Source organism: Balaenoptera musculus, chromosome 21 (genome assembly GCF_009873245.2).
Source record: "Balaenoptera musculus isolate JJ_BM4_2016_0621 chromosome 21, mBalMus1.pri.v3, whole genome shotgun sequence".
In the NCBI taxonomy this organism is placed as follows: Eukaryota; Metazoa; Chordata; class Mammalia; order Artiodactyla; family Balaenopteridae; genus Balaenoptera; species Balaenoptera musculus.
Genome location: NC_045805.1, coordinates 34,483,989 through 34,510,292, shown reverse-complemented (window position 1 = coordinate 34,510,292; position 26,304 = coordinate 34,483,989). Strand labels below are relative to the sequence as shown.

General features: G+C 39.2%; 3 protein-coding genes across 8 annotated transcripts in view; 2 read left to right on the top strand and 1 right to left on the bottom strand.

The window, feature by feature from the left end:
* Positions 1 to 2,289, bottom strand: part of LOC118887925 (centrosomal protein of 78 kDa-like) — a 28,792-nt gene extending 26,503 nt beyond the window's left edge. For all 6 annotated transcript variants that reach the window (XM_036838839.1, XM_036838835.1, XM_036838836.1 and 3 more), the window contains exon 1: positions 2,155 to 2,289. In XM_036838839.1, coding sequence (XP_036694734.1) covers positions 2,155 to 2,230 — 76 coding nt within the window. In that variant the 5' untranslated portion in view covers positions 2,231 to 2,289. The remainder of the gene's footprint in view (positions 1 to 2,154) is intronic.
* LOC118887821 (translation initiation factor IF-2-like) overlaps positions 1 to 9,976 on the top strand; it is a 112,876-nt gene extending 102,900 nt beyond the window's left edge. Inside the window, exons 2-4 of the mRNA XM_036838639.1 lie at positions 2,117 to 2,750; positions 3,432 to 3,593; positions 9,959 to 9,976. Of these exons, the coding sequence (XP_036694534.1) occupies positions 2,117 to 2,750; positions 3,432 to 3,478 (681 nt within the window). The 3' untranslated portion in view covers positions 3,479 to 3,593; positions 9,959 to 9,976. The remainder of the gene's footprint in view (positions 1 to 2,116; positions 2,751 to 3,431; positions 3,594 to 9,958) is intronic.
* THAP1 (THAP domain containing 1) lies at positions 8,639 to 17,702 on the top strand. The gene is made up of 4 exons (XM_036838834.1): positions 8,639 to 8,647; positions 9,962 to 10,147; positions 16,240 to 16,435; positions 16,986 to 17,702. The coding sequence occupies exons 2-4, from the start codon at positions 10,020 to 10,022 to the stop codon at positions 17,358 to 17,360; spliced, it is 699 nt and encodes a 232-aa protein (XP_036694729.1). The 5' UTR covers positions 8,639 to 8,647; positions 9,962 to 10,019; the 3' UTR covers positions 17,361 to 17,702.
* The last annotated feature ends 8,602 nt before the right edge of the window (positions 17,703 to 26,304 follow it).

The following is a 26,304-nucleotide window of genomic DNA, read 5'->3' as shown; positions in this document are numbered from 1 at the left end:
GCTCTGCAATAAACTTTTCTTACATTCAATGTCAAATATTATGCAAAATTAAGTACCGTGGCCTTTCAGGTCCCTTCCAGCTATAATTTCTTTTGATTTCTAACTTATTACTCTGGTTAAGTAAAGTCCCTTCAGAGGTACACAACAGTTCTTACACCTGAATGGGATGCAAAGAATAATCTGACTTCTCTTCACCAGGGGATGAGTTGAACTGTCCTTGCAGAAGAGGTAACACATGGTGTGAACCCCAGATCCTAGAAAAGGGCCAGGCACACGATAAGTATTCAGCTTTTTGAAAACAAATGAACAATCATTTCCTCTCCTAAACCTTCACACTCTTCCTCTGCTGGCTACTTTCTCTCAGCTTATAAACATCCTCAAATATACTCACTTAAAAAACTCTCAGACCTATGATTCTTTGTATCGTCTTGTGGGTAACCTAAGTCTTTCCCATGCCTTCAAACACCTGTCCTCCCAAAAATCCCAGATCTGAACCTTGGGCCCAGACCCGTCTACCAGGCCCCTCGAAAGCACTGAAGATGAAGATCCTCTCCCCACCCCCAATCCCTTCCTACTGTGCTCTGTATCTCACAAAAAGATGCAGCTGTAAACTGTCACCCACGCTTGCTGCCCTTCCTTTTCTAACTGGTCACCAGGCCCCACCCATTCTCTCTCGGATCTCCAAAATCCAGTCCAACCTTTTATAACTTAAGTGGGACCTTTAGATTACAATTCACCCTGCACCCAATCAACTGCCTTCCACATGGAGGTCCGAGTGAGCCTCTAAACCAGAAGTCCATCTCACTGTTCTTTAGGGTTTCCCACAGCCTTCAGGATAAACATCCAAACTTCTGACAGGACAAACAAGGCCCCTTTCTGTTGGGCCCCACTAGGTTTCCAGTATCAACTCTCATTTCTTTCCCAAACCCTGAGGTCCAGTCCTGTACATTAGTTTTGCCATATTTTCTTATATTTCTCAAACTTTGACACACTGCTCCCTCCTGCCACCCCAGGAGGTTCTACTATCCTTAGAAAGGATGGCACCTCCTCCAAGAAGCCTACCCTGAACTTTCCCTTTTAAAATTCTGTGCTCTGCAAAGGGGAACGGTGGGGGGAGGGATAAATTAGGAGTTTGGGATTAACATACACACAGCTATATATAAAACAGGTAATCAACAAGGACCTACTGCATAGCACAGGGAACTCTACCCCATATCCTGTAATAACCTGCACGGGAAAAGAATCTGAAAAAGAATGGATATATGTATAACTGAATAACTTTGCTGTACACCTAAAACTAACACAATATTGTAAGTCAACCATACTCCAATATAAAAAAAAATAAATTAAAAAAAAAAAAAGATTCTGTGCTCTGCAGCACCAGAACTCACTTCTTCCAGAGCACTGACTACTGTGCTTGTGTTTACTTGCCGCCCAGTAGAAGGGGAGAGTACCTAGGGCAGAAGCATTGTCTCCAGCAGCCCTTGGTTCTGACAACTCATTCAAGTGCCAGGATACTTTACACACACAACGTGCTTAATTAATTGTAAGAACCCACAGAAAGAGTGGTTTTTAATGTTATCTTACAAGTGTGGGGATTGCAGTTCAAAAGTAACCTGCGCAGGCCACAGAGAGCATAAGCCCTGGAATTCAAACCCTAAGCTGCCTTCACACCGGTGCTCTTTCCACTACATGATACGACTATTGAAAAAAAGATCTTTTTTTTCCTGAGCCCTGTTTTAATGGAAAGGAAATGAAGCTGGGATATATCAATTTCCTAATCGCTTTGATCTGTACCAGGCAAAGTCATTCAACAGACCAGGTAACATCTGTGGAACAATTAAAGATGCTCCAAACTGTGCTAAGTGTTCTACACTGTAGAGTCTACAGGCATTAACAGAGTGAGTCCTTGTAACCGCCAGAGAGCGGGTCCTGTTAAGCCCATGCTCCAGATGAGAACACTGAGACCTAGAAGCCTGAAGGCACTCGGCCGGGGTCACCGAGCTGGCAGGAGTCCTAGGCCGCACGCCCCGTCTAGTGCACGCACACCCGGCCACTGGGCACCGGTTCTAGTGCCCACCCTCCACCTTGCACCATCTAAAACCCCGCTTCGCAGCGCCCACACGAGAGCCCCTGGAAGCGGGAACTACAAACCTGTCTCGCCAAGCCGTGGCTGGAAGAAACTCTGGATACAGATCAGGGGCAGAGGGTGCTCAGGAGCGGCGTCCATTCCACCCCGCGGAGGCCGTCGGCGTTAAGTCCAGCAGGCCCTCCCGCAGGAAAGCGCGCAAGGCGGGCAGAGGCAGCGAGTCCTGCAGCGCACACAGGTCCTCACAGCGTGGTAAGAAGTCGGCCGCGCTGTCGCAGCGCAGCTTCACCGAGTCATCATGGCCCGAGCGCGGCCTCGGGGACGCTGGCTGTGGACACGATGCCCACACCCGCCTGGGGGCCCCGGCTCGCCTCCCGGCCCCTCGGGCGCCCACCGCCCGGCGGCTGCGGCCCCGCAGCGTGCGCAGGACCCGCGTCGCAGCCAGAAGACGCAGGGCCCCGGGCCCCAGTTAGGCAGGCCCCTCCATGCAGCGCTCACTTTGGCGCCGGCCTCATCGCCCTCCGGGCCGGGGGGCTGCCGTTCCAACCGGGAGGCGGCCCCATGGGGGCGGGGCTCGAGGACGTCAGTGCACTCGCCGTGCGTCCGCACGCAGCCCCGCCTCCCATGGGGACCCGGCCTGAGGAGCAGGGCGGCCGGAAAGGTAGGAGGTGTGGAGAATTTGGGGTTTCCAAAAAGCGTTTGCTGACTGATTCAAGCAAAAGTGAGACATGGTTGTATCAACGCATTTTTAAAAAAAATATTTAATTGCAGTGGTTGAATTTTTATTATTAATTAATTAATTTTTAAATTTAATTTAACGTTATATATTAATATATAAATTTATATTTATATTTATATGTTTATATTTAATTAATTTTATATAATTTAATTTTTAATTAATTAATTTTTGGCTGTGTTGGGTCTTCGTCTCTGTGCGAGGGCTTTCTCTTGTTGTGGCAAGTGGGGGGCCACTCTTCATCGCGGTGCGCGGGCCTCTCACCGTCGCGGCCTCTCTTGTTGCGGAGCACAGGCTCCAGACTCAACGCATTTTGAAAGTAGTAAACCTCCCGATAAGTGTCTGTGCTCGCCCCGCCCAGGAGAGAGCGTGCCCTCCGTGAGGGACACGTGAAAGGCTGAGTGAACGTCTGCCTGTGGTCTGTTACCTGGTGCACGGGTGTGTGAATTTCTGCGGAGAGCTCTCAATTTCTGTAGTTTCTGCTGACTTGACACGGTGGTTGGCAAATGGTGACGTGTTCCATGCGTTCAGGACATGATCGTGGTTACTAATAATCACTTTGTTCTCTCTGTGCCTGTCTGTGTCCTAATATTTTCTTTTTATAAGGACCCCAGTCATGTTGGACTAGAGCCTACCCATTTGACCTCATTTGACCTCAGTTACCTATTTAAGGGCCTTATCTCCAAATACAGTCATATTACGAGGTATTGGGGGTTAAGACTTCCACATATTAACCTGAGCAGGACACAATTCAGCTGATAATAGAAGGTAAGAGTAATTTAAGCAAGTAAGTAACTATTTTTGAAAGTGAGTTGCTTAAAGATATGAATTGACTCAAGAAGAACAAGAAGAAATTACATAACACTGTACGTTATACAAAGGTATTAAATTAATCATCATAACATCCTGTGAGATCTGCATGAAATTAGACTAAACAAGATTAAGCGGCTTACCCAGAGTTGTATAGTTAGTACTTTCCAGAATTTAAACCAGGTATTTTCCCAGTTCCATTCTACATTATATTTTCATTTCATTATTTGAAATGAATTTTGAGTCTTCATTTTGCTTAGTTTCTGAAGTTCTATGGGGATAGAATGAAGTTGGATATTTTCAGTGACATTCACACATGGGGAAGGAAATTGAGTCCAGAAGCTTCCGCGATGTTTCCATGGAGAACGCTAACAACAGAACCAGAAACACCGTTATCCTTTTGGTTCAGTCATCTTTCGTAACACACTACAAGAATTAATTTTAAGAAGCCCAATGTTTTCCAAACTTTCACCAATGGGCTCTGTAGGGTCCTCTAATAATATCTAAGAGACTCATTAGTTTCACATTCCAAGCCACTTAAGACTAGGAGTTCTGATTGTTCTTTGTGAGAAAATCAAGTGACAATCATAGCTCGTAATTTAGGATGGTTTCTTCAGGGCCCAGGCAAAACCTAATACACAGTAATAATCATTGTCAATTGCATCTTTGACAATGATTAATCGGATATCAAAGAGGTGTATAAATTGGGAGAAATTATGATCAAAGAGAAACATAGGCCACAGATGTTTAATTAATGCTCAATTATTTATGAGTTTAACTTTGGTTAAGCTAATTTTCCTTCTTCTAGACAATTTCCAATTCATCTCTACAAAGAGACCAGAATAATCACCTTCCAATACAAGATTTATTGTGTTCCTTTAATTAAGAGCCTACAGTGACTTGTACATTCACTCCACGAAGTTTTGCTATGAGAGAAAAGGAGCCATTATATTTTGTCTTGAATTAAATATGCCACCATACTTGACTTAGCTCATCTTACTGGAAGCACTTTGAGGGCAGATCCTGTCGTACATCCTCTACAGCATCAAGCCAAGGGAATCACACATAGTTACAGCTGGAAAAACACTTGTTCTGGGTTGATATGTTTAGCCTTTACCACCAAGACTTTATCACCAAGACCTATCTTTACAGTCTCTAAACAGAAGACCTTCTTGCCTTCCGTTTTCATATTGACTAGGAATGTCAAGGGAAGAACTGAGAAGTAGCCATGGTCGGCTAGCAGCCAGCCCAGATAAATCATCTGTGGAGATATTGTTTCTTTCCAAAGATAGAAACATAAGAGGAAGTCCTAGAGTTTGTCACAATTGTGCCTAATAAAATTCCATGAAAACCTAGAAATCCAGATGCAGATCAGTAACATATTGGTTAAATAAGCTGTTCTGTTCATGCAAAGGACAAGTGTACATTAAGAAGAACGAGATACTCTTTTCTATGAGATTCTCTTTTCACTGAATTCGTCAGTGCTGCAAAGACAATGTTACATAATAGTTTTTCTTTAACATTATATCAGGCATCTTCACCTTGTCCTGTATTTATTGCCAGTGTTACTAAAGGTTATCATTTACCTCTTTCTCTTTTAGATATATAATTTCTTCTTACTGTGGAAGCATTCATCAATCCCTATTTTACTATTTCTTTTAAATTAGAAATGAATATTGAATTTTATAAAATGTCTTTGGGGGATATTTCAACTGATTGTATAGTTCTGTTCTCTTTTGACCTTGTTATATGGTAAATTATATTTGGTTATTTTATATTATGCCATTTATTATATATGGTATTATGTTTACTAATTACATTTATGATATTAGAATTACATTATAATTAAGGTAGCATTTTGTTTCAGATAGACAAAACAACCAGTGGAATAGGAAGCATCTTAAAATTAGATGCAAGAGCGTAAGGGATTTGAGATTAAAATAAAATTGACATTTTGGATCAGTAGCCAAACTTATTCAACAAAAGTGGGAAAATATGGCTATCATTAATAAATTCTAGATAGAGCAACTAGTTAAAAGTAAAAACATCATGAATCTAAAGGTATCAGAATCCTGGGAGACTTGAAATAAATTATTCATGAGGAACGTCTTTCTAAGATACAAAGAAAAAAGGATACATTTAATTATATAAGAATTAAAATTTTCCTCATGGCAAAATGCACTACAAAGGTCGGAAAACAAGCAAAAGAAATTGGGAAATATATTTAGAAATAGATATGCTCTCTTTACAACTTTTGAGAGAAGCACATGTTTCTTTTTCCTTTAACCAGTTATGTGGGTATTAACCTATAATGTAAGTGCGTGGTTCCTTTCCTTTAACCTGTAACGTGAGATTTCATCTGTATGGTAAGTGCATGGTTCCTTTCCTTTCATCTGTAATGTGAGTGTCAACATGGGGCACTGTTTCCAAGCACAGACTTTGGATGTTCCTGTACTGGTCCCATCACTGACCATCCACAAAAACTTGCAAATGTTGCTTTACTTTCCTGGGGGTTAGAGTCTTAGCTAAGAAATGGAAGCAAAATAGAACCTTCCCCCAGGGATAATAGAAGGTTTAAAGGAGTAAATATGTAAATGACTTAGGACAGTGCCTAGTACAAGAGAGACCAATAGAAGTACTTATCAATTTTTTAAAGAGACAGATGAAAGAAATAAAATGTGGTGATTTCAATCTATTGATATATATTCTTGACATTAAACTACCTCTTCATTCATTGGATGACCTAACTTGCTCATGCGTTTTCTTACTCTAGTGAACCTGGGTAGCTAATATCATAGCTTAAAATGTTTGCTTTTATATTTACAAGTAAATTTGACCTGTAAATTTCTTTTTCCTTACAGTCCTAATCTATTTTCAGTATTAGGATTATATAGACTTCCTAAGATGAATAAAGGAGCATTCTTCCTTTGCTACTCTCTAGAAGTTTTTCTTTATTAATACTGATGTTATCTGTTTAATAGAAGTTTGATAGAATTCCCCACCCAAACGTTCTGGGTGGGTCTGGTATTTTCTTGGTGAAAGATTGTAAACTATTGACTTAATTCCTTTACTGGTGAAAGAACTCCAGCTATATAATTTCCTCTTGGGTCAGTTTTGGTAAACTTTAGGAGCTAGGAAATTGTCCACTTTACATAAATGTTCAAATTTACTGGCATTTCATATATTCTCTGTTTGTACTCTCTGCTGTAACATTGTCCTGATTCTTTCTGTGTATTATTTACTTATGTTTTTGTTTTGCTTAATCGAAGTGTGGTTTTAAAATCTTTTCAAAGAATATTCTTTTGACTTACTAAATCACCTCAATTTTATACTTTTTTCTGTTTTATTAAGTTCTGCTCATATCTTTATTATCTATTTTTTCTATGTTCTCAGGGTTTATTGTTTTGCTCTTCTGATGTCAATTAAAACACTTGGTTATTAATTTTAATAAATCTTTTTAGTTATAAGTAGTTGAACTTTTTGAAGATGCCAGCTTAGTTGTAAGTATCTAAGGGTCAGCACCTCCACATTGTTGCTGGCCTAAGCCTTAGTGCACCCCATAGCAATGTATATATTGACATTTTTTCCCCTCGACTTTCTGTGTTTTGCTACTTCTCACTTTTCTTTGGAGAGAAGCCCTCTGAAATATCCTTTAGTTATTTTACAGCCAATAAGTCTTTAAAATATGTGTATTTTTTTTAAGATAAATCTACTTATATAATGAGGCAGAAAATCTGATTTGCCATATTTTTAAAAACAGCATAATTTCACTCTTCTCCATAATTAATCTGCTGTTTTACACAACCTTTGAGTTTTTAGCTTTATCAATGACATGTACTTTAGAAATTTTTTAAAGAGCCTACCCACTCTTTTAAAACATCCTGTTCCTTGTTTCAGTTCTAGTTTTATGTCTGTTTTCTGCCTTGCACCTGATAATTCCAACATTCAATGGATGGCCTTGGGAATCTAATTCTGGTATTGATTGTTTTTGCTGATTCTCTCCCATTGTAGCTGATTTCTTCATTATTGTGTAAATTTAGATCATGAGCTCATGTTTAGCTAAACTTTATCTGTGGGAACGCTATAGGCCTGGGTTGAAGGTCTACCTCTCCAGAGAGTGTTTAGTTCTGTGTTTGGAATACCACCCATCTGGGAGCATTTTAAGGTAATTTCTTCCCTTCTGTTTGCAAGACCGCAAATAAATTTGCAACCCAAACACTGTGAACACAGATCTGGGGTTCAGAATTCTCAAGATTTCCTACCTGTTTCCTACCCAGAGCAGAGGCCAAGAGAATTTGGTCTTAGTCTCCCTTTGCCAGCAGATATTTTTCTTACTGGCACACCCTTTCATTAAAGGTGAACCTAGGGATAGATAGGTTTAGTTCTAACTTCCCATCTAGGAGGGATGGAGTCTTATCTCCTGCCTCCCATGTGGTCATGGCCATTTTAACAACAAGTCTCTGTGTCAGGTCAGGTGTGTCATTAAACTATGGCCTGTATTCCAAATCCAGACAGCTGCCTATTTTTTATGGCCTATGAGCTATGAATAATGTTCACATTTTAACTGGTAATATTTTAAATGGTTACTTAAGTACCTAAATAATATCCTCAATTTTGCCTCTTTGGTCTACAAAGCCGAAAATATTTGCTATTTCGCTCCATAAAAACAGGATTGCCAGCTTCTGTTCTAAGCTATCAAGATCTTCAGTCCACTCTTAATATAGCTATAACTCTCACACATGTACCCCCCCTTCTTTCAGGGGTCCTGGAAATTTCTACTGCACACTTCAAAAATCAGACATGCACTTAAAAATAAGTTGTTTCCATTTCACCTAGCATACTGAACTCTTTTCTTTTAGGAGAGTACTTCAAGTAATCTTGCCCACCATATTCTTCAGAGCCTCATTAATAATGGCAAAAAATTAAAACAACTTAACATTCAACAAATGGGAATTGTTCATAACAATTACAGAAGCACATACAGTAGAAAACTATAAACTGTTCTTGAAACGGTGAGACATAACTAGTTTTATTCTTCGAGAACTATGTTTATTTAGGTCTCTTTTGTTTAAATAAGTATATTTCTGTGTATGTATGTATATAATCATGTATTTATACACACATATATTATTTATATGATGTATTTATATAAATATGTGAAATACATACCTATACACATACCTTTGATTTATATTTGTCTACATACACAGGAATATAATTATATATATCATATGTATATACATTGAACTGAAAAGTGGTAGTATACATATATATTGTGTATAAATGTGTGTATATGTGCATGTGTAGAAAAACAGTTTGAGAGATATGTAAGCATGATTTAGACAGGGTTCAAGATTTTAAAAGTTATGTGTAGGTAGTGAGATTATGGCCCATTTGATTTAAAATATTGCATATTTTTACATCAATTGTTATGAACAGATTCCTTCGTAAATAAAATAAATAGTTATACATACTTGTATGTGTAGTGTATAATTAAAATATATATACTTTTATATAAGTATTATAATACACTTGTCTTATAATAATACATGATGTATTGTGTTATATAGAATACATTAAATATAATGTATTAGATAATAATAATGATATATTTCTATATTATGATATAATTGTTTTATAATCAATATTACATGATATATTAATACTGTGAACATAATAAACATATAAATACATTGCATTAGTCATATAGTTTGTGTACAGTATATGCTATGCAAAAATACGTGTTAATATAATACATAATTGTTATACATTCATATAAACAGTAATATATTACATTTATACACCAATATAATATTTAATATTGGTATATGTATATTATATTTAATATATGCATAGCTAATGCTCTTTAAAGCCATCTGCTACAAGAAGTAGAATGAGACCAGGAGTATGGCCAAAGCAAATTCTAAAAATATTAGATTATTTATATTCACTTATATGTCATTTTCCTGGAATCTGCATCTGGCTGTTAGAGAGCACACACAGCAAAATCCCGATAAAGTGCTCAGGAGGACATGGGATCCTTTATTTACTGGGACCTCAAAGGAAACATAGTGCTATTCAGTCCCCCATCAAAGAGCTAAGAGCAAATCTTGAAGCACCCAGTAAAAGCCAGTTCAAACAAAAAAGCTTTTCCACTTCAACTTGAAAAAGTTAAGTTCCCAAGAGACCCCCTACATCAACCACCGAAGCTCATTTGGCAGTAAAAACAATAACATTCAGCGAACAACAAGAAATCTAAAACAATAGTTGTTTTAATAAAAAAAAAAATCCAGCAGCTAATCAGTGTCTTTCCTGTTTGAAAGAAGGCAGTGGGAAGTGGACAGAAGACCTGATAGGAAAGATAAAAAGAAGAGGAAAAGGAAAATGAAAGTTTCCAGTTTGACAATCAAGCTGTCTTCTGCATCCATTTCATCCCAAGACCACCAAGCCAGTGTGGAGGCTTTTTCCTCCTTTCCTTTTCGTGAGACTGATCACAACCTTGCCAGGACACGGTGAGCACAGGGAGGGAACAGGAACGAGGAGCTGTGTGCCCAGGGCTTGGGACCTCGGGGCTGGAATACACAACACAAACACAGGATGTGACTTCTGAGCTGCTGCAGAGGCCGGGGTACTGGGGGAGGGGAGCCCTCCTCGCGTCCTGGGCCAGCGGCAGGGCCAGATCAGGGGACAGGAAGTGACCAGCAACTTCCCAGGGAGAGAGCAGAGCAGTGGGGGGCTGAGGCTCTGAGCCATCCCGGGAAGGGAGGCTGCCCGCACTTTCCAGACCGTATGGGAGGGAAGCCTACCCTCGCTGGCAGCTCAGTGATAAAGGTGAAGACTTGTCTGCAAATAGACCGTGGGCTAGAAGGCTTGCAGGAGGGAAGCAGGGGTCTTGGCAGTGCGTGCTCTTCTGCAGGGAGTCCTGTGTGTGCAAATGTCCTAACGAGAGTCTCTGAGTCCATCTCGACCGGCACCTTAAGGACAGCCAGACCTTCGTCTCCTTGCGAGACGAAGTGATCTTGAAGCGGAAGGTCACAAGCCACACGAGATGCCGGCTCTGTTGCCTTTGGGCCCCTCCCAGAACCCTGACTCCAGTGCAACCAAAGCAGTGCTTTGAATGGTTCTCATGGGGCGGGGCATGCCAGGTAACGCCAGGTATGTGTCCTGCGCTCCATATCCCTCCACTGGTAGAGGTTTGGGTTTGGGGAGGCTTTTTTTTTTTTTAACAAAGAGAGATGTATCTAAATTAAGAGCTGCACTATTCGCAATAGCCCAGACATGGAAGCAACCTAAGTGTCCTTCGACAGAGGAATGGATAAGGAAGATGTGGTACATGTATACACTAGAATATTACTCAGCCATAAAAAAGAATGAAATAATGTCATGTGCAGCAACTTGGAGGGACCTAGAGATGATCATACTAAGTGAAGTCAGTCAGAGAAAGACAAATGTCATGTGATACCACTTATATGTGGAATCTAAAATATGATACAAATGAACTTATTTATAAAACAGAAACAGACCCACAGACATAGAAATCAAACTTCTAGTTACCAAAGGAGAAAGGAGGTGAGGGATAAATTAGGAGATTGGTATTAGCAGATACAAACTACTATATATAAAATAAGCGAGGTCCTACTGTGTAGCACAGGGAACTATATTCAATAACCTGTAATAAACTGTAATGGAAAAGACTCTGATAAAGAATATTTATATATATATAGTAAATCAACTATACTTCAATTTAAAAAATAAAATAAAATAAATTAAGGGCTGCCAATGGAGACTTCTCCTTCCCCAGCTCTTACGGGAATTACTCTTGAAAAAGACTCAGAATGGATTTCCTTATTGAGTACCTATGCATGTGAAACACCATGCCAAGCATCATGAGAAGAATACAAAATGAAGATGATTTTGGTGATGCTTGTAATCTGGTAAAGGAGACAAACATATACATAAATCACCAGCATCAGGCAGACAACAGTCATACAAGACCGTGGAAGATAAAAAGGGACTTTTTCCTCCTGGGAGGATGGAGCACGTTGGCACAGACTTGGCAGTCAGAGGAGCGTAGGGCCGTAGCTGTGGGAGAGGCTTTCCATCAGGACCCAAGCTGGGAGGAGGGGAACAGTAGGAAACTGACTACTTGGGTGTGGTTAGAGTTGGCCTTGGATGGAGGGTGTGGTAGGAGGGGGGAGAGAGAGAGTAGCATCGGGTAACAGGCTGAGGTTTGGACTCAGTTCTCTGTGAAAGGGAGCAGCGATTTTTTTTTTTTTTTTTTTTTTGGTTATAGAAGAATTATTTTATTCAGTGATATTCAAGACATTATTAGGTCATGGCCTTATATTCACAGTTTCAAGTTGGAAATAATTCAGAAATAATGATTAACATTTGGAAATTAGCTATTAGTTGTGGATTCAGAGGAAAAAAGAGCTTTTGCTGAGTGAGTCATAAAGGATGCTAATCACATTAAAAACAAATTTAGTAAATAGTATCAGTCAACCATGCAAATAGGTGAAAAATATTTACCAGCCCACGAAACGTTTTACCAGCCCTTCTGCTTTTGTGACATCCCAAACGTAGCGAATGTTTTTTAAAATGGGAGCAAGGCTGTCTGGATGGAGTCGGCACAGAGCGGGGAGGCCCACCGGGAGCCATTGCGAGAGTCCGGGTCGGGGGGGGGCTTGAGCCGTGGGGAGGGGATCCTCGGAATCCTAGCATCCTACCCCGCATCCTTCTCAGCGGAGCCTCAGGGAGCCAAGCGTGTCCAGGTGGAGATACAGCAGCTCCATCCATACCGAGGGGAACAGTGGCCACAGTGCATCCGAGGACACACGTGGGTGGTCCTCTGTTATATGTTTCTCTGGATTTGTGCTACAACCTGGGGTCTGCAGTCACAACCCTTTCTTCTCGATGCTTTAGTGAAGGGGGAGAGGAAGACCAGAGAATAAGCCAGACCCATGTTTGGGGGTGGCAGGGAGCCGGCAACACTCTACAAGCCCAGTTGAATGGGGATGCAGGCTGAGCGCTTTAGATTTGACGAAGGTTTATTATGTGCTGTGCTGGCAACGTGCTGTGCCTCCACCCCCAGATCTGCCCTGTTACATGCCCAGGGGGCTCCCTTGTTGTCTGCTCTAGAGTTGGGCTTGACCTGCTTCGAAGGAGTCGGACTTCAAACACCTGCTCACACGCTGTACCAAGTGGCATCACTCACTGTCTTCTGGGAACAATAAATTCTTGTCAGTGTGCCAGCTGCTTCCTGCCAGGACCCTGACCAAGGTACTATGCATCCTCTGTACCTACTGTTAATCCTCACAGCCCTGGGAGGCAGTCTTTCCATTTCGTAGATAAGGAAAGTGAGGCACAGGAGAGGCTACCGGACCAGACCTGGCCTGGGGGCCGCCAGGAGCAGCGCTGTCTGGACGCACAGAAGACGGGGTGGCTCTGGCGCCACCCGCCCCCTCCGCCCGGGCGACTGGGGAGACTCCTCCTTGGGAGGCGTGAAATGGGAAGGTCCTGGTGACCTTGGCCACGGCAGGGAGGACAGCTTCCTTGGACCTACAGCCAAGCTTGCCTGAGTGAAAAATAAACATCTACGCGTCCGCTGAGAGGTGGGTTAGCTCAGGACCCATCCTGAGCAACACGCTTCTCTAAGTCACTTAACCAGTGAACGGCAGGACCAGGATACAGGCAGGATATGGACAGGATGCAGGAACTAATTAGGAGGAAGAAAAAACCCCACACGGTGCTCCGTCAGTTGAAACCAGGGCCCGGGGCATTTTCTCTTGCTCACTTTTTCCACAGCTGTTCTGCTGTTACTAACATCACTACCCATAACATTAGGAACTTAAGTTTCTCGAGTGCTTCACTCTTGCCAAGAAATGTGTTGAAGGCTTTACCTTATCTCATCTGGTCCTCCGCTGAGATGTGCACTGTTATTATCTATGTTTCTCATTTCGGGGAGCTGAGCTCAGAGAGGTTAAGTAGTTTTCCAAGTTCACATGGGTGGTAAGCGTCAGCACTGGGGTTTTAACTCAGAGTGTGTGACATTACTTTCTACTGCTTCCCAAGACCAAGGCCAATGCCAACAAGGAAAGGAGGTGTGAAAATGCAAACACACACAGACACACATCGAACCACTTAGGATGGAAGGGAGCAGATCCAAAGAACCCTGAATGTTGAAAACAGTCCCCCAAGGTCCTGCCACAGTAACTGAGCATGTGCTCGCACCAGCCAAGATGAAGACGTTTTCCATCAGTGGTTTTGAGCTGCTCTGAAGAACCCCATTGCTGCTCCTACACTTGACACAGTTTCTGTTTTGCAGGGCCAATGGGTCAGGTTTGAGGAACTAGCTTGTTGTAGCTTGCTCACTACGGTAGCCACCTAAGCCCAGGCAACCACAGAGTCTTAGTCCTGGTGGGACAATCACGCCCCAGCAATTGCAAGTGCCACCGTGCAAACCATTCTTCTGGGAGAGAATTAAATTTAGCTACGAGTGGGCCTGCCCTGGTTAGCATCCAGTATCCAGGGACCCATCCCACACACATGTGACATTAACCACATCACCCAACACACCTCGTCCTCTTACTTAGCAATATCATTTTTCCTCTACGATCCTGGTTATTTCTTTATCTGTCTTCCATTTGGCCCATACAATTACACTATGCTAGCAAGGAATTCATGTTAGCAGAGCAAGGATGTATCCTTTTTTAAATGAAATTATATAAGATTAAGTTCCCTAGGGACTTCCAAAGTGAAGGAGTAGGTCTGGAGATGGTGATGTGATCAAAGGCATTCAGTTCCCACCTCCCCATTTCTAATGCTATGGCAGAGGGAATCCAAACATAGGGAAGACCCTTCATTGGCACCGCAGACCCGTTAAGGATGACATTCACACATCAGAACTACTGAGTTTCTGCTGGCTGTTAAATAGTCAATTTAATCAAAAGAAGGGCTAACCTGCCTCTCAGCCCTTATCTAAAAGAACAGTTTTGGGAAGTAAATGGGAAAGATCTTGACCTCCGAAAGAACCTGCATTGTAGTCCTTGAGTCTGGAGGCCCTGAGTGCTGAGTTTTACCAGTGATTGTACCATGTTTGTACTTCTAGAGGCACTCCCAGCAGGAACCTTCTAGGAGTCCTTTTCTCGCTTTCTACCTGATGGCAGTGGGAACAGCTATGCTGGGCAAAGAAAAGGGACTGCCCCGACGGTGGGTTAGAGCTTCCTGACTACAGCAGAGTCAGGCTCAGGCGTACCTCACTTGGAAGAGGAACTGTGGAACACAGATTCCAAACACCGTTTCTTGGCTTCTTTCCAATCCCCCCAGCTCACTAAATCCTTGACCTGGAAGAATAAAATCACAATAAGTTTAAGCCCTTCCTAGCTCCCTTTATCTGGGCCTAATGGACATATTTCAGTTGATTAAGAGGTAATTCGAAATGAATACTTTTCTTTATTTCTTTCTCACTATGATTTGACTAATTTGATTAATTCATATTTGTCAGACTGATTCTAAGAGAACCAAAAGCTTCTTTTTCTCAGTACATAGTTATAAATGTGCAATTTTGTTTTACAATACACAGAAAATCACTGGTGAAAAAATAATACAAATTCACTCTATAGCATGTATTTTTACGTGAAACTTTTAGTGTCTTCAGTATAAAAGTTAAGCATTAAAAACTGAGATAAACAGATAGTGGACCTATACGATTTACCCTTGTGTATTTAGATGTGTGTGGAATCCCTGTATCTGTTAGTGAAGGTTATTTACAATATCGCTGCACATGGGCCTTGACCCCAGCCTCCCATCACTTAACTCTGCCACCTGCGTGCATCTATCCACATGGCTACCTTTTAATAAGAATATTTTTATATTATGTAAATTCTTAATCAGCCTGTCCTGTTTAGATTGTGTATGTCATTGTATCTGACATTCTTATAACTGCTATGTGATCAATCAGATTCCTGTAAGAAATATTGCTTTTTAAGAAGAACAAAGATACCATGCTGGGAGGGGTGACTTATATTCCACATTAGTGGTGGTCACTTTAGTTATAGGATTTTAAAAGAAGTACATTTTAAAAAAATTTACTTGATTCAAGTCTACTTGATTTACAATGTTGTGTTAGTTTCTGCTGTACAGCAAAGTGATTCAGTTATGCATATGTATACATTCTTTTTCGTATTCTTTTCCATTATGGTTTATCTCAGGGTATTGAATATAGTTCCCTGTGCTATACAGTAGGACCTTGTTGTTTATCCATTCTCTATATGTAATAGTTCGCATCTGCTAATCCCAAACTCCCACTCCATACCTCCCCCTCTCCCACCCTTGGCAACCACAAGTCTGTTTTCTATGTCAAAACAAGTACATTCTCAACAAACTAAAGTAGTAAGGACACAACTAAACACTGTCAAAAAAAAAAAAAAAAAGATTCGCAGGGCTGGTGTTTTAATCAAATTCCTCCTTGGTGTGTTAACACTGATGTAAGCTAGTTATTTTCTAAGCAGGAAAGTCTGGGTGTGCCTTTTTTTCTGAATAAGGTTAGAAAACTGAATAGCTTTTCTGAATAAGGTTGGAAAACTGAATTATGTCCTCTTCTTAGGTTTCCTCTTACTCGACCCAGTCTTTGTAAAAAATGGGAGGCAGCCGTCAGAAGGAAAAACTTTAAGCCCACCAAGTACAGCAGCATTTGCTCAGAACACTTTACTCCGGACTGCTTTAAGAGGGAGTGCAACAGCAAGTTACTGAAAGAGGACGCTGTCCCCACAATATTCCTTTGTACTGAATCACATGACAAGGTAATAAGGGTTTTAAAATATTGGGTGGTTTTCTGTTTATAAAATTAATGTGTTCACTGTGGAAAATTTGGAAAATCCAGAGTAGTGTTAAGAGAATAAATGTTGCCTGGAACCCATCACTTGTAAATAACCACTGTTCACAGTGAAATACTTTTTAAAAATACAAAGTGCAGTTTATTAAAGTTAAATATCCTCACGCTAAGAAACTCAATCTAGCTTCGTAACTTACTTTGAGATCACTCTGTAGTCCTACTTACATGTTGATAAGTTTTGATTTTTCTGTGTCAGTGATAGTTCAGTTTCAAAGTATTTTTCCCCTCAGTTTTAAGTGCTTAGTATTTAATTAAATCTTAATAATCATTCTGTGTTTCTTGCACCCCATTTCTACTTCAGAAGGAAAAGTACAATTAAAACTTGAACTGTTTTCTCATTTTAGAATGTTTCTATACCGAGGAGACAGAAATGAGTCTAGTATTCTTAAATTCCACAGATGAGTTCTTGTGAACTGTCTCGTCATGAAACTGAAACGTGCTCTGCATCTTTGTTTTAGAAGGAAGATCTTCTGGAGCCCCAAGAACAGCTTCCCCGACCTCCTTCAACACCCCCCGTTTCCCAGGTCGATGCTGCTACCGGGTTACTCATGCCTCCTCTTCAGACCCCTGATAACCTCTCCGTGTTCTGTGACCACAGCTACACTGTGGAGGACACCATGCACCAGAGGAAGAGGATTCACCAGCTCGAACAGCAAGTAGAGAAGCTCAGAAAGCAGCTCCAGACTGCACAGCAGCGGTGCAGAAGACAGGAGCGGCAGCTGGAGAAGCTGAAAGAGGTCGTGCACTTCCAGAAGGAGAAAGACGACGTCTCCGAGCGGGGTTATGTGATTCTACCAAATGACTATTTTGAAATAGTTGAAGTCCCGGCATGAAGAGTGAAATCTGTGTTGGTGTTCAATGGTGCAATACCACCTACCCTCTTCTAGCCTGTAGAGGAGTTTCATTTGAAAAAAATTACACTTGGTCACTTGTATAAAAACAATTCAGAATATTTTTTTAAAAGAATAAATTAGATATATACTGTAAAATTGTAAATGTTTTGTTTGTAATTTCAGGGTTTTTACATTTTAACAAAATATTTTTAAAGTTATAAACTAGCTTCATTGTAAGTTGGTTTCAAGATTGGGGATTTTTGTTTCTTAATTTGAGTATTTATAGAAATGATATGAAAAAAAGTAAAGAGAATGATAACAGTGCAGTAAGGATGATTTAAGTTTAAAGTCTAAAATTTTAAATGAACAGTTTATTGAGAGACCTTAGTCACACTTTAAATCAGAAGCATGGGGCAATAACGTCTCAGAATATATATATATATATATATATATATATATATATATATTCTTATTCACATATTCTTATTTGTAAAGTCAGCAGATTCATTTATCTTTCTTAATCACTTATCAAAGATAAATTGGCAAGTCAATACTTTAAAAAAAAAAGATTGGTTGTCTTTAGAGCAGAAAATGAGTCATTCCATACCTAATCAAAATGGTTAAAAGACTTTAAAGAATGGATTTTTAAAAAATGGACCCTTCTTTTCCCCCCGCTGTCTGGCATTGTAGAATTAGAAGCGTGTCTCCACTGGAAGATACAGTCTCCAGTAAGCAAAGTAGGCATTGTTATCAGTGAGGTAATGACCAATGACCAATAGGGGCTGATCCATGCCTTGCCTTTTTCTTTCACTGCCCCGAGCTAAGGGACATCCAGTCCCCAACTGTAGGTGTACCTGCATCCAGATCTCTGCCAGATGTGTTGTGTGGGTAGAGTCTGACTTGTTCCATAAGGTGGAAATCTTGCACTTGACTAATTGATTTTGGTCAAGGCTTCACATAATAAACGATTTCTTCACTTTTACCACAAGTTAGAAATTACATCCCATTTACCTTAAGGAGTGATTTGCATTCAAAAGCGTCCTAATAGGTAATGTTTATTTTACTTAATGCCGAGACTCAAATACTGAGGTTTCTGTTCAAACTGTGAGTTGTGTTCTGACTTTGTGAGAAAGTTTACATATATTTGAAATGAAAACCGTTCTGAGTAAACAAGTACTGCTGTAGGAATTACCTACTGAGATTTAGAGTAACTGCTCCAACTGTAATTATTTCATATTTCAAAGTGCTGCACAGACCTTTGAAGGCTGTATTAAAGATACGCAGCGGTGATGTCCAAGAGTGTCTTTTGAAGACCTGATCTTCAGTGTAATTCACTGCCATGCCAGTACTTTGATTCATGGAGATTCAAGTTTTTATGAACCAGTATTTCAAAAATAGAAAATTATGATTACTTGAAATTATATCATCTGATAACACTTAGAACTAACTCTAAGGAATCAGGATTTTTTTCTAGTTATTCATGAGTCTCATCACTGATTTTAGAAGCCACAAAATCTGTAAGTAGTTTGTTTTTACATTTCATCTCTCTAGCGATTCCTGGAGAATATGTGGGTAAATATTTTGCAAAGTATATATCTTAAATCTAAATTGTCATCTACGTAAAAGAAATTGTGTGTGTGTGTTTGTGTGTGTGTGTCCATGTCCTCAGAACCAAGAATCCAACATTGAATTGTAAAAGTGATCATCATAATTACTTAATGTCTTAGCGTTATGATTTAACCTGAAGCTACTTTTTTTTCATGAGACATAAATCCCTATTTGGAGAGAACTGAGCAAGCAGCATGTATACCAACTGTTTGCATTTAAATCATTTATTATGTTTAACACAGGGAGTTTGAGGTACAGGCGCTTATTTCTGAATTTGAAAGGAACATTTGTTGAAATGTTTTAAAAATTCATTTTGTTAAAATTCATTTTGTCTATTGTATCGTTTATGACATTGCCAAGAGAAGGAGAACATTTAGGCTAAAATAGGTCCTCTTCAATCATAGTGAAACTTAGTCTGAAACAGCAAGGACAAGGTCTCAGTCTGGAACAAGTGGGGAGGAGACCCTTGTCAGTTTCACCATAGTATGAAAGATGACATTTATTTTAAGCACCAATAGTGACATCCTAAAGTTTCCATCTATGAATGATATAATTTGGCAATAATAGAAGAAATAACTGTTTCTTAATAGAACTGCTAGGAAAACTGTAGAATTTTAGAATTAGAATGGACCTAGAAATCACTGAACACTTGCCTAACCTCCAAACCCTGCAGAATCCCTTTGTGAAATACTCCTGACAACTGGACATCTGTTCTCTGTATGCCATTTACATTTAAGCAATTCTGTTCAGATTCTTTAAAATGGGTTTCTGGAATAGAGTAGAATTTGTTGCCACTTTTTAAAATACTTGTTTATAATGCAACTATAAACTTTGCTTTAAACTACTGCATAGTTTGAACTATCAAATTCCAAATTAAAGAAGTTTCAAAATTTTGTAAAATCTAAATGTTTATTAGTTGTGTACCTGTTACGTGTACTAAAAATAATTCTGTCATTACAGTAAAGAAACATTGGTGTCTAAAGTTATTAGCAAAAATTTTTGCTTGGAAATTCAAATACATGAGGAGATTTTTTTCTTTTAACTATAATTTGTGTAATCCCTTTCTTAGAAATATAACCATAATGGTGAAGGCAGTTGAAAGTTTCACTTGATACTTTTTTTTTTAGATTGAAATAATATTCTCTGATCATCTTTAGTTATTTAAAAAATTATGCACACATACACATACCCACAACCTATGGCTTTTATAAAGTCAGTCATAAGTGACATATCTAAAAGTCCATGTGATCGATAAAAGAAAACTCCAGCTGTGTTCCAGAATTTTAAAAAGATAGCCAACTATGAATAGCATTTAAAGGAAAAAGAGAACAAATTTGCTTGTTGGGTTATTACTCTTCCTGATATTGGGGACCCTGTGAATTGGATAAGCAGTGAGTGAAGAACATTGCTCTTGGCTGATGGTAACCGGTGTTTCTGGGCATGACGGTTTTATATAGTTGTGTATTAAAATGCAATCCTTGATGTGAAAGAAAAATATCCAAGCAAACAGTGATTTACACACAAAAAAGCAATTATAAGTTTAGCCTTAAAATAATAATAGTTTGCTTGAAGTAATATTCTCTTACAATTCCATGTCTGGATACATTTTTTTTTTACCTTGGATGTGGTTTTACTGAGATATTTTTCTGAATGATACGTATTTTATTTAACTCTCAAAATCTTCAGAATTTTTATTCATTTCTAAATTCATAGTTTGGGTTTAGAGATTATAAAAGTTTCATTTTTTAAATGTCATAAGGGATACGAATAAAGTTTCATTGTTTTAAACTGGTGAGACAAACTGTACAGTATTAACAATAAGTAGGTAAACAACTTCTGGAATGGCTGCATGAGAAGCTCTGAACTCCTCCACACCATAACTACCGTAAGTGGTGAAAAAAAAAAGAAAAACATTTAAAATCTGTTCATGTTGTCCTAAGGGCATACAGCAGATGAACATTCAGGAACATGTAAATCTCATAAGAAAGTTAAGACTGTGTGGCATATATGTTTCTTCTCCTCCCAGTTCCCAATCATGGGCTATAGTATGTATCTCCCAGGGAGGGGAGGCTGCCAATATTTCTCAGGCCCCCCACCTTTGTGTTGCAAAGGCTAAACTCCAGGCAAGTGCAGCCAAGAGGTCAGGACTCCCTTCCTTCACTCAGCTCCCACTATAGGATGGAGGCTCTACCTCAGGTGCAGCAGGCCAAGAATACTGGGACCCTGATCACCTTCTCCCTAATATGCTCAAAGGGTGAAGTTTCCATGCCCGCAGAGGCAAGTCAAGGGGACCAGAGGCTACAGTACAAACAGCTCTGCTCATAATGCAGGCATATCAGTGCTAGAGAAGCAGATCGTGGGCCCCACTGCCAGCTCCAGAAGGTGTCTGAGGTTTTTTTCTCGGGGGTGTGGCAGGCTATAAGGACAGAGAACTCTGAAGCTCTCCCCAAAAGAAATTATTTTATTTGCAAGTGTGTAGGGGAAGTTCACGCCTAAGGCGCTCTCAAGAACAATGGAGAACCCGGTGGTTAGCAATTAAGAGGAGGCTGGTAGCTCCACAAGAGCAACAAGTTAATTGTACAAGAGAGAACAAGCTAACTTACCAGAGAGAACCAGGGAAAGAGGCAGGTAAGAAAAGAAAGAAAGATCTGTTAAAACCCGTCACCCCAAGTGACTGTGTGCATGCCCAAGGCTGCACCTTCTAAGGAATGAAACCAGAGACATCACACTGAAGGGAAAATAAACCTCACTAAATTAGTCCAGCCAAGTGATTAATTCAAAAAGAAAACAATCACAGCAAGTCGGTGGTGGGGGTGGAGAGTAACTGGAATCAGTGTTCAGAAATCCCACAATATATAAAATGCCCAGTTTTTAACAAAATGTTATGAGACATGCAAAGAAACCGGAAAACATAACTCATACATAAGAGACAGAGTAGGCAATAGAAACTGTCTGTGAGAGAGCCCAGACGTCAGAATTAACAGACAAAGACTTCAAAACAGCCATTGCAAATCTGTTCAAGGAACCATTGGAAACCATGCTTAAAGAAGTAACGGAAGATATAATGACAATATCTCATTGAAAAGAAAATATCGATAAGGAGATACAAATAAAAAGGAACCAAGTGGATATTCTGGAATTGTAAAGTACAATAACCAAAATGAAAAATTCACTAGAGAAACTTGATAGTGGTTTGAACTGGCAGAAGAAACTCAGTGAACTTCAAGGTAAGTAGAGATCATTGCAAGCTGAATAATGAGAAAAAAGAATGAAGAAAAATGAATAAAGCATCAGAGAAACATAGTATACCATTAGACACACCAATATATACATAATGGGAGTCCCAGAAGAAGAAGAAGATGAGAGAGAGAAGCTGAGGAGGGAGGGAAGGAGTGGGGAAGGGAGGGAGAGAAAGAGACAGAGAGAGGAACAGAAAAAAATATTTGAAGAAATAATGGCTGAAAACTTCCCAAATTTGAGGAAAAACACTAATCTACACACACAGGAAGCTCAACAAATACCAAATAGGATAAACACAGAGATCCACACCCACACACATCATAGTAAAAATGATCAAAAGCAAAGATAAAGAAAAAAATTAGAAAGCAGCAAGAGAAAAGTGACTATTTATATACAAAGGAACACCAATACAATTAACAGCTAAATTCTCATTAGAAAAAATAAAGGCCAGGAGGCAGTGGGATGACAAAGTGCTGAAGAAAAAACCTGTTAACCAAGAATGTAATTATGTAACTACGTAATGTTACAAAACTATCTTTCAAAAATGAAAGTGAAGAAAGAGGTTTCTGGGAAGATGGTAGAGTAGGAAGCACCAAGAATCTGTCTCCCAACCAAAGCAACAATAGTACTGGCAGAGTCTATCTGATATAAGTAGTTGGAACTCTGGAATCTATGAAAGGCTTGTAACTTCCAGGCGAAGGCTTGGATGGTAAACAGTGGTTAATTTTGGTCAATTTCAGCTCTTAGCATAGTGACAACTACCCATCTCACACCTCCAGCCCATGCAGGCAGTGGAGGAGTTGCAGGAGACCTTGCACACAGCTTGTGAGAGCCATGGTGGGCAACCAGGTCCTTTCCTCCAATATCAGAAGTCTGTGTTCTGTTTGCTGATTGCTCCTTCTGATCACAAAGGTACAGACACAGAGGTGGGCAGCTATCGGCGCATGCCCCTCACTACTGCAAGCTGCTCTGCCTCTGGCTAAAGTGACTTCAAAGGATTTAAAGAACTGGCGCCTTCTCCTCCCCACTTCATTTTTTTCTCCCATCTTCGGAACCAGGCATTAAAGACTAGGGCACTCAAAAGCAACTGCACATACAAGGAAAGCAGAAAGTCACCATGCATACCCAGGGAAAGGCTCAGGCTCAGGAAAGGCCTGAGATGATCTTAAGTTTACACTTCATGTTGATCTTTGGCACATCCTTAGGAGACAGCCTAAAACAATAAAAATATAACAAACAAACAAACCAAAAAACAAAACCAGAAAAACCCCAAACCCAGAAAAAAACAGTAAACCCTGAGGAGGAGGTAGAATCTGGTTACCACATCATTAGATCCAAACGTCCAGTTTTCAACAAAAAAATCATAAAGCATTCCAAAAAATAGGCAAGTATGGCCCAATCAAAGGAAAAAGTAAACCTACGGAACTGTCCCTGAGAAAGACAAGAAAGCAAACCTACTAGACAAAGACTTTACAACTGTCTTAAAGATGCTCAAGAACTAGAAAGGAAGATATGGAGAAAGTCAAGAAAATTAAGTATGAGCAAAATGGAAATATCAATAGGTAAAAAACCTTTAAGGAAACCAGAAATAAACTCTGTAGCTGAAAAGTACAATAAGAGAAATGAAAAATTCACTAGAGGGGTTCAAAGGCAGATTTAAGCAGGCAAAAGAAAGATTCAGCAAACATGAAGTTAGGACAATTGAAATGATCAAATCTGAAGAAGAGAAAGAAAAATGATTAAAGAAAAGTGAACAGGGCCTAAGAGACCTTTGAAACAACAATTAATAGAGCAGCATATACATGGTGGGAGGCCCAGAAGGAGACGAGAGAAATAAGACATGAGACATGTAGAAAACAAAAAGCAAAATGCTAGACACAAATCCAGCTATATGAATAATAGCCTTTAATGTGAATAGATTAAACAATCCAATCAAAAGGTAGAGATTGTCAGAGTGGATAAGAAAAATAAGCTCCAGCTATATGCTGTCTATAGGAGACACACTTTACATTAAATATAAAAAAGGTTGAAAATAAAAGGATAGAAATGACATACCAGGCAAAGAGTAACCAAAACAGAGCTGAAGTGGCATTGCTGACATCAGACAAAATAGATTTTAAAAGAAAAAAAAATAATTACTGAATATAGAGGAATACTTTGTAATGATAAAAGGGTCAATCCATCAGGAAGATATAACCATTATAAACATATATGCATCTAACAACAGAGCCCCAAAATACATGAAGTTAAAAGTAATAGAAATTAAGGAGAAATATCAATTCAATGCTAATAATTGAAGATTTAATATCCTACCTTCAATAATTAATAGAACTAAGTAGAAAGATCAACAAGAATATGGAAGACTTTAACAACAATATAAACTAACCAGACCTAGAAGACATCTATAAAACACTGTACCCAACTACAGTAGAGTACATATTCTTTTTAAATCACATAGACCATTTCCAGGATAGATCATATGCTGGGCCTTTAAAAAGTCTAAAGAAGTTTTAAAGTATTGAAATTGTACAGTGTGTATTCTCTGATCACAGTGGAATTAAATCAAAAATCAGTAATGGAAATAAATTTGATAAACTCACAAGAATGTGAAAAGTATGAGACACTCTTAAACAACCAATGGATCAAAGGAGAAATCACCAGAGAAATTAGAGAATACTTTGAGATAGATAAAAATGAACACACAAAATACCAAAACTTATGGGATGCAGTTAAAACAGTGCTTAGAGGGAAATTTATAGTCTGTACTTTAAAAAAGAAGAAAGAGCTCAAATCAGTAACCTAACTTTAAGACACTGGGAAAACAAAAGAGCAAAATGAACCTAAAGCATGCAGAAAGAAAGAAATAATAAACATTAAAGAGGAAATTAATGAGAGAATAGAAAAACAATAAAGAAAATCAAAGAAACCAAAAGTTGCTTCTATGAAAAAATCAGCACAATGGACAGACTTTAAGAGACTGATCAACAACAATTAAAGGCCAGTTTGGCTGCCTGCTAAAGATATGAACAGGAATTTCACAGAAGTGGAGGCACATTTAGCTAATAAACATATAAGGAAATGTTCAATGCCATCAATAATTAGAGAAATGGAAACAGAAACCATAATGAGATATAATTTCATACCCATTTGATGATTAAAAATGAAGAAGTCTGAAAATACCAAGTGTTGAAGAGAATATAGACCAATGTGATATTTTATATATTGCTAGTGAGAATGTAAATTGGTACACCCATTTTGGGAAACACTTTGGTACTATCTTGTAAAGTTTAATATTCAGGTGTATATAAATTAGCACATCCATTATATTTATATTCACAAGAGAAATTCTTGCACAAATGCACCAGAGACATGTACATAGAAACAGGGTCAAAGAAAAAAAGAAAAAAGGAAACAGTTCCAATTCCCATTGATAGAATAGATAAATTGTGGTTTAGTCACATGATACAACATTATACAACATTGAAAATAAATGATTTAGAGCTCATGAAATAACATGGATAAATCATCGTAGCAAACTAATGTGCAAATCTTATTTTTTTAATGAATTTTTTTAAAGTCTTTATTGAATTTCTTACAATATTGCTTCAAGATTGTGGTTATCTCTGGGAGGGGAGAAGGCTAAAGAATAGGACAAGATAAGAGCCTTTAACTAGATGCAAGTTATTAGTAATATTCTAGTCCTAAAACTGAGTGGGCTAGTGTGTGTCTGCTATCGTATTAAATCAGGTTAATATACAAAAATTAACACAAATTAAATAAAATGAAGAAAACAGTACCATACACAGGCCAATAAAGATAGCGGGTTGTAAACCAAGCATTCTGATTAATCTAATGTTGTACACCCGAGGTTCCAAAAACAAAAGGAGAAAAATAACAACAAATAGCTGATTTACTAGTGGTTAATGTACATTAAAACCTTGCCAAACAGTTCATGCCATTTGATCCTCAGGACACCTCAATGAGTCAGAGAGGTACTATTATTATCCTCCTGTTGTAGCTGGGACCACTGACGTAGGATTTGAACTCTGGCAGCCTGACCCCAAAACCTGCACCCTCAACCATGATGTTACACTGC